Source organism: Fukomys damarensis, unplaced genomic scaffold, assembly GCF_012274545.1.
Source record: "Fukomys damarensis isolate Sample0158 unplaced genomic scaffold, DMR_v1.0_HiC HiC_scaffold_9, whole genome shotgun sequence".
Lineage (NCBI taxonomy): Eukaryota > Metazoa > Chordata > Mammalia > Rodentia > Bathyergidae > Fukomys > Fukomys damarensis.
In genome coordinates this window covers 50,306,649-50,321,023 of record NW_022900921.1, presented here as the reverse complement: position 1 = coordinate 50,321,023, position 14,375 = coordinate 50,306,649, and the positions used below count along the sequence as shown (strand labels likewise).

At 52.2% G+C, this 14,375-nt stretch overlaps 1 protein-coding gene across 1 annotated transcript in view; it reads right to left on the bottom strand.

Moving 5' to 3' along the window:
* The window catches only part of Sh3rf3 (SH3 domain containing ring finger 3), a gene marked incomplete at its 5' end in the record, with an annotated part of 178,915 nt that overhangs the window by 65,289 nt on the left and 99,251 nt on the right, over positions 1–14,375 (bottom strand). Inside the window, one exon of the mRNA XM_033761492.1 lies at positions 6,284–6,559. Within this exon, the coding sequence (XP_033617383.1) occupies positions 6,284–6,559 (276 nt within the window). The remainder of the gene's footprint in view (positions 1–6,283; positions 6,560–14,375) is intronic.

The window sequence follows — 14,375 nt, the reverse complement described above, 5'->3', positions numbered from 1 at the left end:
TTTTGGTACCGGGATCAAATTCAGGTCCTTGTGCTTTCGAGGCAGGCAGCGGAACCACTGAGCTAAATCCCTGGCCCTTACTGGTGCCATTCTGCTGTGGTGGCCAAGCCGGGAGAACCCTGTGGGACAGGGAGTCAGCCACTCCTCATGCAAAAACAGTGACCACCTCTGCCTGTGGACCATAGTGCTTCTCTAACTTATACCACACCATGGGGACAGCCCAGAGGAAGAAAAGCTCATTCCCATACATCGGGGCTGCTAGCACAGAGCCTAGTTTGTCCTGGAATCATAGGACACTCCAGCCCCAGTATAGGACCAGGAAAATGGTGGCCAACTTTCAAAGGTTAGGCCAGTGTCTCTGATTTGTCATCATGTTTCAAAGCCTGGGGCCAACACAGGACAAGGAGGAGGTACTGCTCTGTGGACTCCAGGACACGGAGAAATGCCCATCCTTAAAACATCAAGCAGGGGCTGCATACAAGATGACATGGATCAGGTACATGCTCCCCATCTCTGCTCTTGGAGAACCCCAAGGTGTCCAGCCTGTTATCACTGGTGCACACCCCTGACCCCGATGTGGCTCCCAGTGGTCCCATCAGGTGCACTGGATGTGTGCAGTGACCAGCCCTGTGTCTGCAGCCTCATGGAGCCTGTTCTTTGTCACTACTTGGCACCGCTTCCTGGGAAGGGCCAGCAAGGGACATCCAGGGTTTGTAGGGAAAGTATTCAATGCTGACACTGAAGCAGCTCAGTCCGTGATGAATGCACATAGCCGCGTGCCAGTGAAACATCCTTTACAAGCACAGATGGCAGTCGGCATTGGCCAGTGTGACTCATTGTCAGTGCTTTCCTAGGTTGACAAGGAACGAAACTAACTGACACCAAAGCTGTTGCCAATGTCAGGGGAGGTGGGCACATGTCCAGGCTAACACAACAGCATGTGAGGACTTTGTGAGTGGAGTTCGTTTCCCTTTCGCATGCAAACCTCAATTTCACCACAGGCCTGGTGTTAAGGACTCTGGCTCACCGGTGCCGGTAGACCCACATCTACCTTTCCTATTCCTCATATCTTGAGTTTTGGAAATGTACCAAGAGCCATCAATCTCCATGTTACTGTGTCTCTCCTTAGCATCCAGGTGGCTTTGTGGGGTCCTGAGAAGTTGTGATTTGGGCTCTGAGCATAAAGTGGTTAATGAAAATTGAAGCACTTTCCTCCCAAGGCTTAGTGGATAATTCGTCTGCAAGGATTAAGGGGACACGGTCCACCCTCTATCTATAAGGTCCTTCATTAACCACACTTCTACTAATCCATTTACCAGTCTGTATATTCATTTCCACCTGGGGAAGGAGCACTGCAGCCATCAGGCCACTGTTCAGAACAGAGCTGAAGGTCAGAATATAGACTCTCGGCCATTAATACCACTCACCATAAAGCTCAGTAAATATCACAGCTCATACCAATCATTTGAGGGCCTAGCCTGGGCCACAGGTGGCTGAACCCTGGTGGCCCTGCAGCAGCTCTGGGTAAGGCAGGATCCACATGACGTATTTCACACTCCTAATCAAGTCCTGTGTCAGAATCACTTACAGAGCCCCCAAGACAGTCCCACTGTGCATAAGTGGCCATAGCCCCATTCTGCAGGAGGCCACATTGCTCCCTGTCCCCACTTCCTGCATTCCAAGGTTCTAAGGAGCAAGAATGAAGCAGAGACCAGAGACAGTTGTCAGCAGCCCTGGGAATCCTCAGCTCACAGCCTGGCCTAGGGAAGGTACCATGTGGCCTGGCCTTAGCCAGCCTGCTGCAACCAGCCTGCTGCAACAGCCATGCAGCCTGGACACTACAAGTGTAACTCATCTTCTGCCTGCAAACAAAAGCTGTCAGCTGTCCCACATCTCTGACCCCAGGTGAGGTCACAGAAAGGTAAGGACAGGGCCCTGGCACACCCTGCTCCCTGTCCTGCTCTCCATACCCTGAGTCCAATGCTTACTAAAGCACTTCCTTTTTGAAGCACAGGACACATTGAGGGGGACACACAGAGGAGCCACAGGGCTGCCAAGCGGGAGGAACCCTTATACCCTGGGGTGGGAGCTCAGGAAGGAGGGCTGGTCCCCAAGGGTTGCAGGTAACTTGTCCTGGTTAAAGGAGCCCAGTGGGGCTCAGGAAGGAATGGGGTGCCAGGATCCCAGGCTCTGCTTGAGCTCATCCTGCTCTGAATCCTGGACAAAGAAAGAGCAGAAAGAAGAAGTTCTGAGTCTTTCCAGCCCCAAAGGATCCTAACTACTGCTCAAGAGCAATCAAAGATGATCAGCAGCACAGGAGCACCCCAGGGGCTGGCTCTGCCATCCAAGGGGCAGGGGCCAGGATTGAGGGATAGGCTGAGCACAATGGCAAAGCAGGACTCCTCAGAAAGGAGTGCAGAGAGTAGGCTCCCAGTCTGCATGTCTCAGGAAGGGTATGACATTCCCAGGAGCATGCAGATAACCTACGTGATAGCACTGAGTAAACCAGAGGAAAGGGTGGGCAGGCAGCAGACACTCACAAGACTGCTCTGCTGAGCTCCATTCTTCAAATGCATTTGCTCCTGCAATTCCAGTGCCAGCTCCACTTCACAGTAAAAATGAGCCCAGGAGACTAAGGGATCCAAAGTCACCGCAGAAGACAGTGACTGGAGTCTAAGCGACTAAGCCCAATTCAGTCTGCGTTTGATATCAGTTGGGGGGCAGAGGAGCATCCTTGGGATTCACAATGACTTGTCATTCAGGAGAGGGCTACTGCACCTCTGAGATATGATGGCCAAACATTCAAAGTCATATGGAAGTCTTTCAGGGACAGAACCAGCACATAAGTCTGTGCAGGCCAGCAGAAATATGCAGGCAGTGTTTGCAAGTGAGCACTTAAGCACAGAAAACTTCTCTTTGGTCCTGAGGAACTGGGGTAGCCAAGGGGGTTCAAGATCAAGTTGAAGACAGAGCAGTGGGTGTGTCCTCTGAACATGGGTGTCTCAGATCCCCACTGAAGTTGGGGGCAAACGTGCCAAGAGAAGACCTGTGGCTTTGGAGGTCCCTTGGCACTGTGGAGTTCACACTAGTGGCCCATACCGTGTATGGCAAGCACAGCTCCCTGGTGAGACAGTCACTACATCCTCCAAAAACGTGGCATGGCTTGAGAAACTCACTGAGTCATGCTGGAGCAGAAATGAGAGATTGGGAGGAAGCCACCACTACAGGGCTGAAGTAACCTTCTCCAACGCCCAGCCCTGACCTGGACTCCATGGCCATGTGTCCCAGGTCCTGACCTGAAGCTGAGTCACCTGGACCTACAGAGGCCTTGTCTCCTAAGAGCATACAGCCACCCTGCAGGCTGTCACTGGCACAAGCCCAGCCCCTGTGGATGCAGGGCACACTGGGACTGACACAGGGCATCCCACAGATGGAGGGCATCAGTTGGGCCCAAGAGTGCCCAGTCCTGCTGGCAGAGGAGAAACTGCCTTTTCTGTCACTCAGCTTCATATGTGCACGTGCCCAGCTTTTTGGAGTGGGACTACAGAGAAGTTATAAAATATGCGTTTCTTAGCTGCTTTACAAAAGAAAATTATTCATTCTCTTCTTAAATGAAACAAAGACTGGTTTTAGAATGACTTTAATGCAATTTTAAACAGTTAATGCAATTTTAACTGTTCAAAAGCTAAAGGTAAAACTCTGCTGTGCTCTGCCTGTTTCATGCTTCTTACATGTTCCATCCCAGCATAAAGGGAACATTGGTACTGTGTGCCCAACACCAGATGAGCTCCTGGAGGCAAGCTCACTGACACCCTCAGGTCTCCGGATGGGAGGTGTGTGGGGGGCATCAGGATGCATCCCTGTGCAACGCAGGTCCAGGCACTGCTCACAATCTGGGCCTCCATTAGGCAGGAGTGGAGGAACCCCTTGGAGAGTCCTCCAGCAACAGGAAAATGAAACTGTGTTATCCATGCCTGGTGAGCAGACATGAGAAAGCCAGACAGAGATGTCAGCAATGGTATCCGCCCCCATGCCTCAATCTACAGGGTGCAAGGGCCATTGCAGGGGGAAAGGTGATGTGGGCCCTGGGGGCCAGAGTGTCACATCACACTCAGGGGCTCCTTTCTCCACAGAAGCCCACAGGACTCAAGGAGAGATAGTCTTGGAAAAAGATACTGTGAAAGAACACCTCCTGGGAAGTCCCTTGGGGACAGTGTGACCCAGGTGACAGGGAAGCCTAATTTCTTAGGGCCAGCTGGCACCTGGGTCCAGATTTGCACTCCAGGTCACCCTCCAGGACCCCACCAAGCCTATCTTGCAGACACTCTGAGGCTGAGCCAGCTGTGCCCCAAACATGCCCCAGGAATGGGCCACAGAGCTCTGCCTGCCCCAGGGTTGATCAGATGCTGCTCTTGAGATCTCAAGTATTTGGCTCTATCATCCAACTTGAATGTTTAGCTCTATCATACAATTGCTCTGCATCCTCACTACCCCATGTCTTTCTCAGGGTAATCTGCACAGCTCAGAGCCCATGCACTCATGTCAACTATCCATCACCTGTGTCTCTAGATGCCAGGCTTGGAGAGCACTATAGCTGACATAAAGCCATGCCCCCACATGTGTGTAGAAATCCCTGTGTCTTCTGGCCTGTACCTGGGGCTGGGAAACCCCACAGAGCCCCTCAAGTGGAGCAAGCTGTGGTGAGATGACTCACTCTGCTGAAGGTCACTTATGGGAAGTGACTAGGTCATGAGGCTCTGACTTCTTGGTTGATTAATCCACTGATAGAGTTGCTAACATGATGGCCTTATCTGGAAGTGAAGGACACAGGAGGTGGGGCTCAGTTGAAGAGACTGGGCCCTGAGGGGTGACCTTGGGGACTGTATCTGGGCCCCTTCTCTCTGTCTTCGTCTCCTTCTGCTTCCTTCTGCCCTGAGGCAACCAGCTTTCTTCTATCACACCCTTTCACCATGTTCTTACCTGGGGGCCAACCATGGACTGAATCCTCTGAATCCAGGTGGCACCTGAGGGGATGAGAGCGAAACCTCTGCTTCTTGAGGTTGACTTTGGTCACTGTGAGAGCTGACCAACATTCCTACCAGAGGCCTCTGCTTTGGCTTCCTGTTACAGGTGTGTATTGCCTGGAAGCTCCTGGTTCTGTCCTATTTCCAGTGAGATCTCTGCTGGCCCTGGGTCAGCGTAGGCCTAGGTCAGCCATTGCTGGAGCTGGCCAGCCCTGAAGCCATTCTGGGATCTGTTCCCTTCTCAAGGACCCAGCTGAGTACTCCATGAAGTCACATGGGACAGCACCGGGCACCAAGGCTCCTGGGCCTCTTGAGGAACGGAAGCAAACTAGGCTTGGAAGCAGCTGCCCTGGCACCAGACTGAGGGAGGAGGGTGACCTCACTGGCTTCGGAGAAGCAGCACCAGCCAGGTGACAATGGGAATTAGCATTTGAACACCTTGATTAAAAGAAGGAAAGATGAGTTGGATCCCTGAATGAAACACATTATTCACTGTCAGGCTGAACAATAGAACAAGACATAAATAGCAGCCAGTGTGGGACCTGACGGTTTCACTCAAATGCGGTATGCACGGTACTTATGAAGTCCTTGGAGCCTCACTGCTGGGGCAGGGACAGCAGCAGTAGGACCCAGTCTCACAGCTGAGGTAAGGCAGAATCCTAGCTTATGACTCACAACTGTGGGGCACAGGGGGCAGAAGGACCAAAGGCAGCAAGGAAGATGGAGACGAGGAGAAGGAGGAGAAAGTGGAGGAGGAGGACCCATGTGGCAAACCAGCCTCCAGCTCCATCCCCTGGACCTTGAGGGCTGTAAACGCACTGATAATGAACCAAGGAGATCCAGGGGCCCAAAGCCAGGCTGGTTGTATGACTCTGACTCTCCTGGACAGCTCCACAGGGTTGGGCAGCCTCTGGCCCTACAGCTCAGCTGTGACTCATGGCCCTGGAGCCATTAGTTCCTGTGGCTGACCTGGGTCTGAACAGGGTCCCATGAGCCCACAGCCCTGGAAGGTCTCACCTGGTACTTGCAACAGTGCTGAGAACCAGAATGGGTAATGGGCCCAGTGGCCAGCCCATCTGGCACCTAAGACCTTGAGCTCCGAGACCACTGTAGCGGGGCCATGTATCAGCCCGTCTCTCCAGCATCTTCCAGCAAGCCCAGTGGACAGCAGATATTAGTGTCCCACCCCCCAGGGGTAGGGAGGCTGGATCATCGCTCTGGGCACAGCTGTGGTGGACACAAAGGCCGGCAGACCCTACCTTGGTGAAAGTCAGGCAGTCTTGGTCCTGGTCACGGTCCTTCATCTCAAAGTCATACAGCGCTGTGCCCTGGGGCGGGGCCTGCGGCAGGGGCCGTAGGCACTGGACATAGCTGGCTGGGAGGAAGCCGCGTGTGCCGTGCAGCTCACCGTGGAACCAGTGCTCATCCACCCGGCGCCGCAGGATGATGACATCCCCCTTGTTGAACTTGAGGTCCCCTGGTTCCTTCCCCTCATAGCTATAGAGGGCCTTGCCATACGGGAGTTGGGACAGGCTCTGGAAGCAGAAGACAACACAGGGTCACTGGAATGGCAAGGCACTTGCTGGGTGGCCCAGGTTTCCAGGGGCCCTCTGTGTCCTGGGGAGCAGGGAGCCTGTTGTCCAGGAGCCCAGAACTCCCAGCCCAAGGTCCTCACTACAGTGAGAGCTGCCCTCCCTCACCTTGAGAGGCCAAGTCCACAAGCGACCTGCCCATACCCAGGGAGCTACAGGTGTGAGTTCTTAACCACCCACTGCAATGTGCTGAATTGATTCACACTGGCTTCAGTTTCCCAGGGATGTTTTGGATAAAGCCACCAGATTCTAAGGCACTATCCCGACAGAATTCTGCTTTGCCTCCTAACTCCTTAACTCAGGACATGGGGGTTCTAGGCTCACACCCCACCTCATAGATCATGCTGCACCACCCCCCTCCTCTGCAGGCTCAAGTGGCCACATACTCACCAGGCCCAGGATAGGGACCAAGGTCCCCATCACAGACCCCCACAGGCCATGACACATGCTTTTGATAGCAAAGGCTTAGTCCTGTCCTCTTGATCAGAGACTCCTCCTGCCATTCCATCAAGGGTGAGCAGCCCACCCACTCTGTCCCAAATGGAGCTACCCACTTTGGTCTCAAACTCAGTCAGCCCTGAGACATCCACCTCCATCTGCCTTCCTTCCTGAACAAGGCTTGACCTAGTATTGCAGCAACCCCTGAGCTCCTCCCGCTGGGCCCCGTGCTGCAGACACTGGGCTGTGTGGGCTCCATCTTCTTACAGCTGGCAACACCAGCCCAGTGGTGGGCTTAGCCAGTAGCCCTGTCCGTGCAGAGGAGTGCTATGCTGTGACACCCACCTCCTGAAGTCAAGCTTTTGTACCAGGTTGCCTGTCCCATGACCCCTTCAGTGCTCAAACCATCAGCAGCAAAACAGAAGCTGCCATGTAGCAGCAACCCGGCCACAGCAACTCAGGCACAGCAGGTGGACCAGACAGCAGGAGAGGCGGTCACTGCCAGCCATGGCAGGACAGGCCAGAGGGCATGGAGAAGAAAACCAGCGTGGGTCCAGGACACTCACTCTGGACAGCAGTGCAAGGAGCATAGATGGCCACAGCTCAGCTTTCAGAGAGAGAGAGAGAAGCAAAGGGAGACAAAGGAGGACACAAGTGCTCCAGATCAACCATGTCAAGTCACTGGGACACCATCACTGTGAGCCACTGGGAAGCTACCACTGTGGGCCAGAAGCATGCCACTGCTACCACTGCTGTGGGCCGCCAGGATATACAAGGCTGGCCAGCCAGGGCCCAGAGATTCACAGGCAGTGAGTATGACGATGTCTAAAGATGTCCTCAGCTGTCACACTGCATTAATGTCTGCAGAGCAGAGATCAGTCAAGCGGCACCCACTCCAACACAAGGACACTTAGCACCATGGATCACTGGGCCTGTCAGTGTGAGTCTGCAAAACGTCAGGATATCCTTTCCTCCCTCCCTGCTTCCCTCCCTCCCTTCTTTCCATCCTGTTTTGTTTTGGATTTTTTTCCTTTTTCTTTTTGAGACTGGGTCTCACTAGGTTGCTCAGACTGCCCTTGAACTCATGACATTCCTGCTTCAGCTTCCTGAGTAGCTGGGATTATAGGTATACATCACCACACCCAGCCAGGGTGACTTTCTTGTTCTCTTTCAACTTAGCTTACCATTATATTAAAAGTTAAATATAACATTTATTTTCATGACGGCCATATTTTCACCATGGCTACAAGGAGAAGCTTGAGTTTCCATCCAAAGAGAAGGTTTTAAGGGACAGAAGGAAAGAACCGCGTCAAGTTTGAAAAGCTACTCTACCAGGGCACAAGGGTTGCACGAGCCTACCCCTGCTCCTGTGACTATGGGCACCCAGGCAGCGTCCCAGGGCCTCAGCCTCATGGCCAGCTGGTTGTTCTCACTGCTGATGATCACCGCGGTAAGCAGGCAAGGCTGGGCTCTGCCACCCCACAGATCTCATGTTGCCCAGCATGATGTGGATGCCTGACCCCACTGCACCCTTCCCAGCATCCTCTAGATAGCTGACAGAGGCCGCCTGCAAACACCACTTATACCACAGTGTATGCTGTGGCCCCCACTTGCATGGTGTGGCTAGGAGAGTCATGCAGGGAACAGGGAAACTGTGTCACTGTCTTCTCATCCTGGTAGGCAGGCATTCTGGGGCCCCTTAACCGAGCCCTGGCCCAAGGTCACTCACCACGATCACACACAAGCTTCACTTGCCCAGTGTTCCAACTCTCAGACACTCCAGTTCCACCTTCCTCTGCAGTTGCTGCTCTGGGTAGCTCTGTAGGGCACCTACAAGCTCTGCGAGCCTGCTCTGCGGCCCTGGTCCTGACCAAAGACTCCACCAGCTGCCAAGCAAGTGCACCCCACGGACTCCATGTCCAGGCTGTTGGGGACCCTGTGGCCTTCGGTCCTATTCCCCTACCCCTGCCACACTTCAAACCAAACTAAGTGCAGCCTGCTGTGTGAGTATATGTTCCCAGCACTTCCCCACTACCCTCAGGCTCCTCAACATAGCAGCCACAGCCACTGATGGCACCTGTCCTTTCCAGCCACCACAAGAAGTATCTACTCCGAGGGAGGATGTGGTCCTGGGGCCTACAGGCTTCACAGATGTAGCTCCTTCCCACCATGCACAAGCTGGATCCCAAGGATGGGAGGAGGATGAGGAGGGGGAGGAAGGAGAAAAGGAGGAGGGAGAGGAAAAGGGAAGCAGGGGACAGAGGAAGCTGAGGGTGACAGGATGACATCCACTGCTCACCCCATCTGCCCAGCACTGGACAGAGCACATAGCCCAGAAGAGCAGGAACCTAAGACCCAGGGTCCCTGTCTGAGAGCAAAATATAAGGTCAGGGAGGAGACAGCTCACACAGGGTAGAGGAGTTGGGTCCCCACAAGGCTGTCAGGACCTGCTCAGAGATAGGGACCTAGGACATGTACACCTTACAACCTCAGTGCCTGTGAGGCTCAGGGGCTATGAGCTCTATGGGGAGAGATTCCTGCAGACTCACTATGCTGCCCAGGTCCTGGGGTTCATGCCCTCATCCCAGCCCAGGAGCCAACCAGGTGCTCTGAGCCACAGCCTTTCTGCCCACAGACAGACACCCCTGGAACACAGTGGGGCATGCCCAATACTGCTGTGAAGCCACCACCAAGGAAAGAAATAAAAGGCAAAGGTGGAAAGAGACTGAGATGCCTACAGCACAATGCACACCAGCTACTCCCACAGGGCATAATAATAATTAAAACCCAGAATGTCAATTTCACAGCTCATTACGTAGATGTGGTACACAGATCTTCCTCTGGCTTAACGTCCTACCCCGTGGAGAAGAGATGGCACTCACTCAACACACACACACACACACACACACACACACACACACACACACACACACAGCAGATGACTCTAGGGGATCATACTCATGTGGTGGAGGCTGTGATGAAGGGGAGAAGCTGGTCTCTGTAGGACCCTGAGAACTCACCGCTGTCCCTGCCCACACCTTCTATGGGCAACAGAGTGCCAAGAAAAGGGTTAAAATAATGAGAGCTAAGGAAATGGATGTATTCATTAGATGAATTCAGCTGCATGCCATTTCTTACAAGGAAGGGCTGGCTACTCTGGCTTGGGAAAGAAATATTCTTTACAGAGAGCCTTGAGTGTACTATTAGTGTGTATGTCTTATTTCTAGCCAAGGCTGGGAAAGCTCCCTTCCAGCCACACAGCCCTACTGGCACTACGTCACTTTTCTCTGAACATAGTACTTGAGAAATTGTGGAACTAAATGTGGTGTGGTATTTTCTCTCTCACTGCTAAAGGGTCCATCTCATACAAGAGCCTTTCCCAGAGGATTCCCTTTCATCTTTGGTGCTGCCTTGGTGTATGATAATATATTATTTAACTATGTTCATGTCTGCTGTACTTTCATAAGAAAGTTACTTTCATCTTTTTAAAGCCATTATTGGCTCTTCTCTGTTGGTGCCAATCCAAACTTCAACCTTCTGTGGCCACGTATATGTGACTCCTTGCTGTTACACAGAGCACACTGAGTGCAGTCTCAAAATATCCATCAGAGACTGTCTGAGAGTCATCAAAATCAAAACAGAGTCATCTTTGTGGGGTCCTAAACAAAGAATGAACTCACAAAGCCAGAGGTCATGAAGTGGGGTCTGGGGTACTCATGCTGGGGACAGGAGCTACTCCAGGAAGACTTCTTGAACCATGTCCAGACACAGACCACACAGACGTGCTGCACAGAAACCTGTCTGCACAGGCCTGCCCAGCCACTGCGTGTCCAGCCTCAGGGTGATGCCACTTGCTTCTCAGCCTCCAGCAGGGACTCCAGCAGGGACTACACAATTCTCCTCACCATGCCCTAGAATTGCCTGTGCCCACAGTTTACTATGGCACCTGTGTTCCTATCACAAGTAAAGTTCAATCTTTATTCTCAGGACATGCCATGATTATTCAGGTTGACAAGGACCTGGACTTGCACACCAGTACCCTGAGTTGGGGCCTGGGCTAAGAGAAACTCCCTGTTATTTTCCCAGGATGTGGGTCCACAAAGTAAACTGAGAACCTGGGCTGCTCCTCCTCTCTATAAACAGTGCCCCTCACACTCCTCAGGTTGGTCCAGCAGGCTCCCTCTGTGCACTGCCAGCTGTGCTGCCCTGCTCTGTGCTCCTGTTACCCACCCATGGTTCTTATCACCAGTGGAGAAGATTGAGCAGGTTGTACTAAGGAAGAACTGGTAACACCAAGCACTATCAACCCTGAAGAGCTCCAGAGAGCAGTGGAGCCCCAGCCACATCCCTCCCTCCGTCAGTGCCTGCACATCCAGGGCACAGTACTCTGGGGCCTTGTCAAACAGGGAACCCAGATGCCCACAGATTGGCTTTCAGATGCCCCAACAGTGAATCTTCAAATGAGGAGTTGTCTGACAATGACATTGGTTGGACTTTGCTGTAGTCTTAGAAACACTTGTTCTTAACTTTAAAAATTAAACACCCTTGCCTCTTGTCAGAAATCATTCTCAGCATGTTCCAAAGGTAATTCTTCTGATCTTCATAGCAACTTCATGAGGCAGCTGCCTATTGGTGATGTTGTAATAGTTATTATTGTAAATATCATTAATATTAGTTCACTACAGATATTAGTATCTATATTTGCAGTGGGGAAATTAAGTCACAAAGTGGTCAAGCCATTTGCTCAAGGGCCACAAGAGCGTCAAAACTCCCACAGTCTGAATCCATAGTTTATTTCCCTAACTTCTATGTAAGGTCAGCAAACTTTTTCTGTTAAAAAAAATCTACCTTGGGCTCTGTGAAACAGGAAACACATTGCTATAACCCCTGGATCTGCCCTGCGGCAGCACCAGACCGGTCAATGGACAGGTGCGACTGGGCCACAGCAGTAGGTGGTAGATCTGGCCATGAATGCATCTACCCAACCTACCCAAGGCTCTGTGTGCTGTCTCCCTCTGTGTCCTGTGAACCAGGTCTCAAGTCTACACTTAGAGACAATCAGGCTAGGCTCATTTTGTGTTTTTAAAAGCAAGAGACCCAATGGGTTTCTTAAAATTTAAAAATAAATCTTATGCAAAAGCCCCTGCACCTGATTCAATTTCCCATGCATTTCAGCCTTAGTGCAATGTGAACACATCAGCAGGGATGCGCTGATAGTACTTGCCAGAGGTAAAGCTAATCACTGGACCTGAACTCTCAGCAGCCAGCAGGAGAGGCCCAGACCTAAAAGGCCCCTGGCACTCTCCCAGGTGCAACCCTAGGCTGGCCTCCTGTGAGGTGAGGCTCCAGGCAATGTTCAGATGGGGGCTTGGATAAGGGCTGAGACTCCAGGTCTCTGCTGGAAGTGCTCCAGGACAGAGCCACAGCCCAGCCCAGAGGGACCAGATGCCCAGCATGCTGTACCCTCACCGGGGTGCACGGCTGCCATCTGGGCTCCCAAGGTCCTGCCACCATAGTTCACTTCACCCTACCAGAAGAGCTCAAAGGAATCTGCTATTTCTGATCACACATCCTGGAGGTGGATACACTTCAGTGCATTTGTAAGGATATGATTCACATGCCACAAAAATGGAAGAGGTGTTCCTGGGGCGTTTCTCCACTGCCCACGCCAGCCTGGGGCAAGGAGCCAGCTTCTGCGGACCCTATGGGAAACACCACAGGAGTTGGGTGCACACATCTCTCCTCCTAAGCAGTGACAGCACACTCATGGCATGCAGCCCTCCTTAGCACACTAGGCCCAGGTACCAGAGGCAGGATAGTCTTGACAGTCTTTGTGCAGGAACAGAGGAAGCTCATCCCCTGCATCCTGGAACAGTTGGGTCAGAGGCAGCAGAGGACCTGTCTGTATGGTCTTGCCTCATCCACACTGCACTGCAAGGCTGGAAGCTGCCTTAGGGCCAGAGATAAGGTTCAGTTGAAGGGAATGTGGTGGGGAGTCCATGACACCTGGTCTACACGGCTCAGGAATAGCAGCTTCTAGGACAGAGCCAAGGGGCACAGGAAGACATAAAGACAGTGACCTCTAGAGGCTGCAGACACCAGGGAGACCCAATGGGGGACCACAGGGCAGCTGTGCGGATCAAGGCTACAGCAGCTTTCTTCCTTCCTAGGTGAAGGACTTCTGCTATTTCTGTTTATAGACACACCTGCAAAGGGTGCCTTGTACCCAGTGGCTCCTCTTATAGAGCAATAGTCTGCTGTATTTTGAGTGCAGAGGCTGGGGTGGAAGGACTTAGAGACACAACCGCAGGGCCTAGCAGGAGACTTCTCCCCCATGTTCCCTCCAAGCCCCATGGTGCCAGTGATAGCTTATAGTGCACTATATACATCTCATTGCCTATGAGATTTTTGAATGCTTTAATCGTTTTCTCCATTTAGAGTCAATTAAACATTTATACCAGGAGACTTCTCCCCCATGTTCCCTCCAAGCCCCATGGTGCCAGTGATAGCCTATAGTGCACTATATACATCTCATTGCCTATGAGATTTTTGAATGTTTTAATCGTTTTCTCCATTTACAGTCAATTAAACATTTATTTATTTATTTATTTATTTATTTATTTAAGTCTTGGTCCATCAAAGAAAACACCCTGGGTCCTGATGGAGGTCAAGGCATGGAGCATGGAGAGTTTACCTTCTAATCATCTTGCACACAGCTTCTACCTGCTCTCAGAAAAGTTGAGGAGATGGTCTTGGCCCAAAGTCAACAGCACAGAGTACAAAGATCCAAATGCTGGCTTTCCCTGTGGGGCTTAGGCTTAGGCTGCCACAAACCAACACAGGGCACAACCTGGTAGAACATGCGGTCACTGGGGACTGCTGTACTCACAGCGTGCCAGACACAGAGGCACCCACCACAGAAACTGCAGTCCCTAAACAGCAGCCGGGTACCAAGGGGGCCTGGGAAAACACACAGTCTTCAGGCATGTTTGGGCTGTCAGAGCCCCTGCGCACACATCTGAAGTTCCTGTCTATCCAGCCATGTCTGTTCATCCATCCACCATGCTTGTGTCTACCCATCCATCATCCCTCCAGCCCGCTGCCCCCACTGACCCGCCCACCCATTGTATTTCCCTCCTCCCTCCCTTCGCATGCATGCATCTGTCCACCATCTATCCATAAAGACACACTGACTGTTTCTGTGCCAGGTCCTGTGTGAGACATACTAGAGATGCAGCCACGTGAGGGCTGACACACATACCCACTCTCAGCATTCGGATGGAAGGCAGATGTTTGTTTAGCCTCATAATATACACAGTAT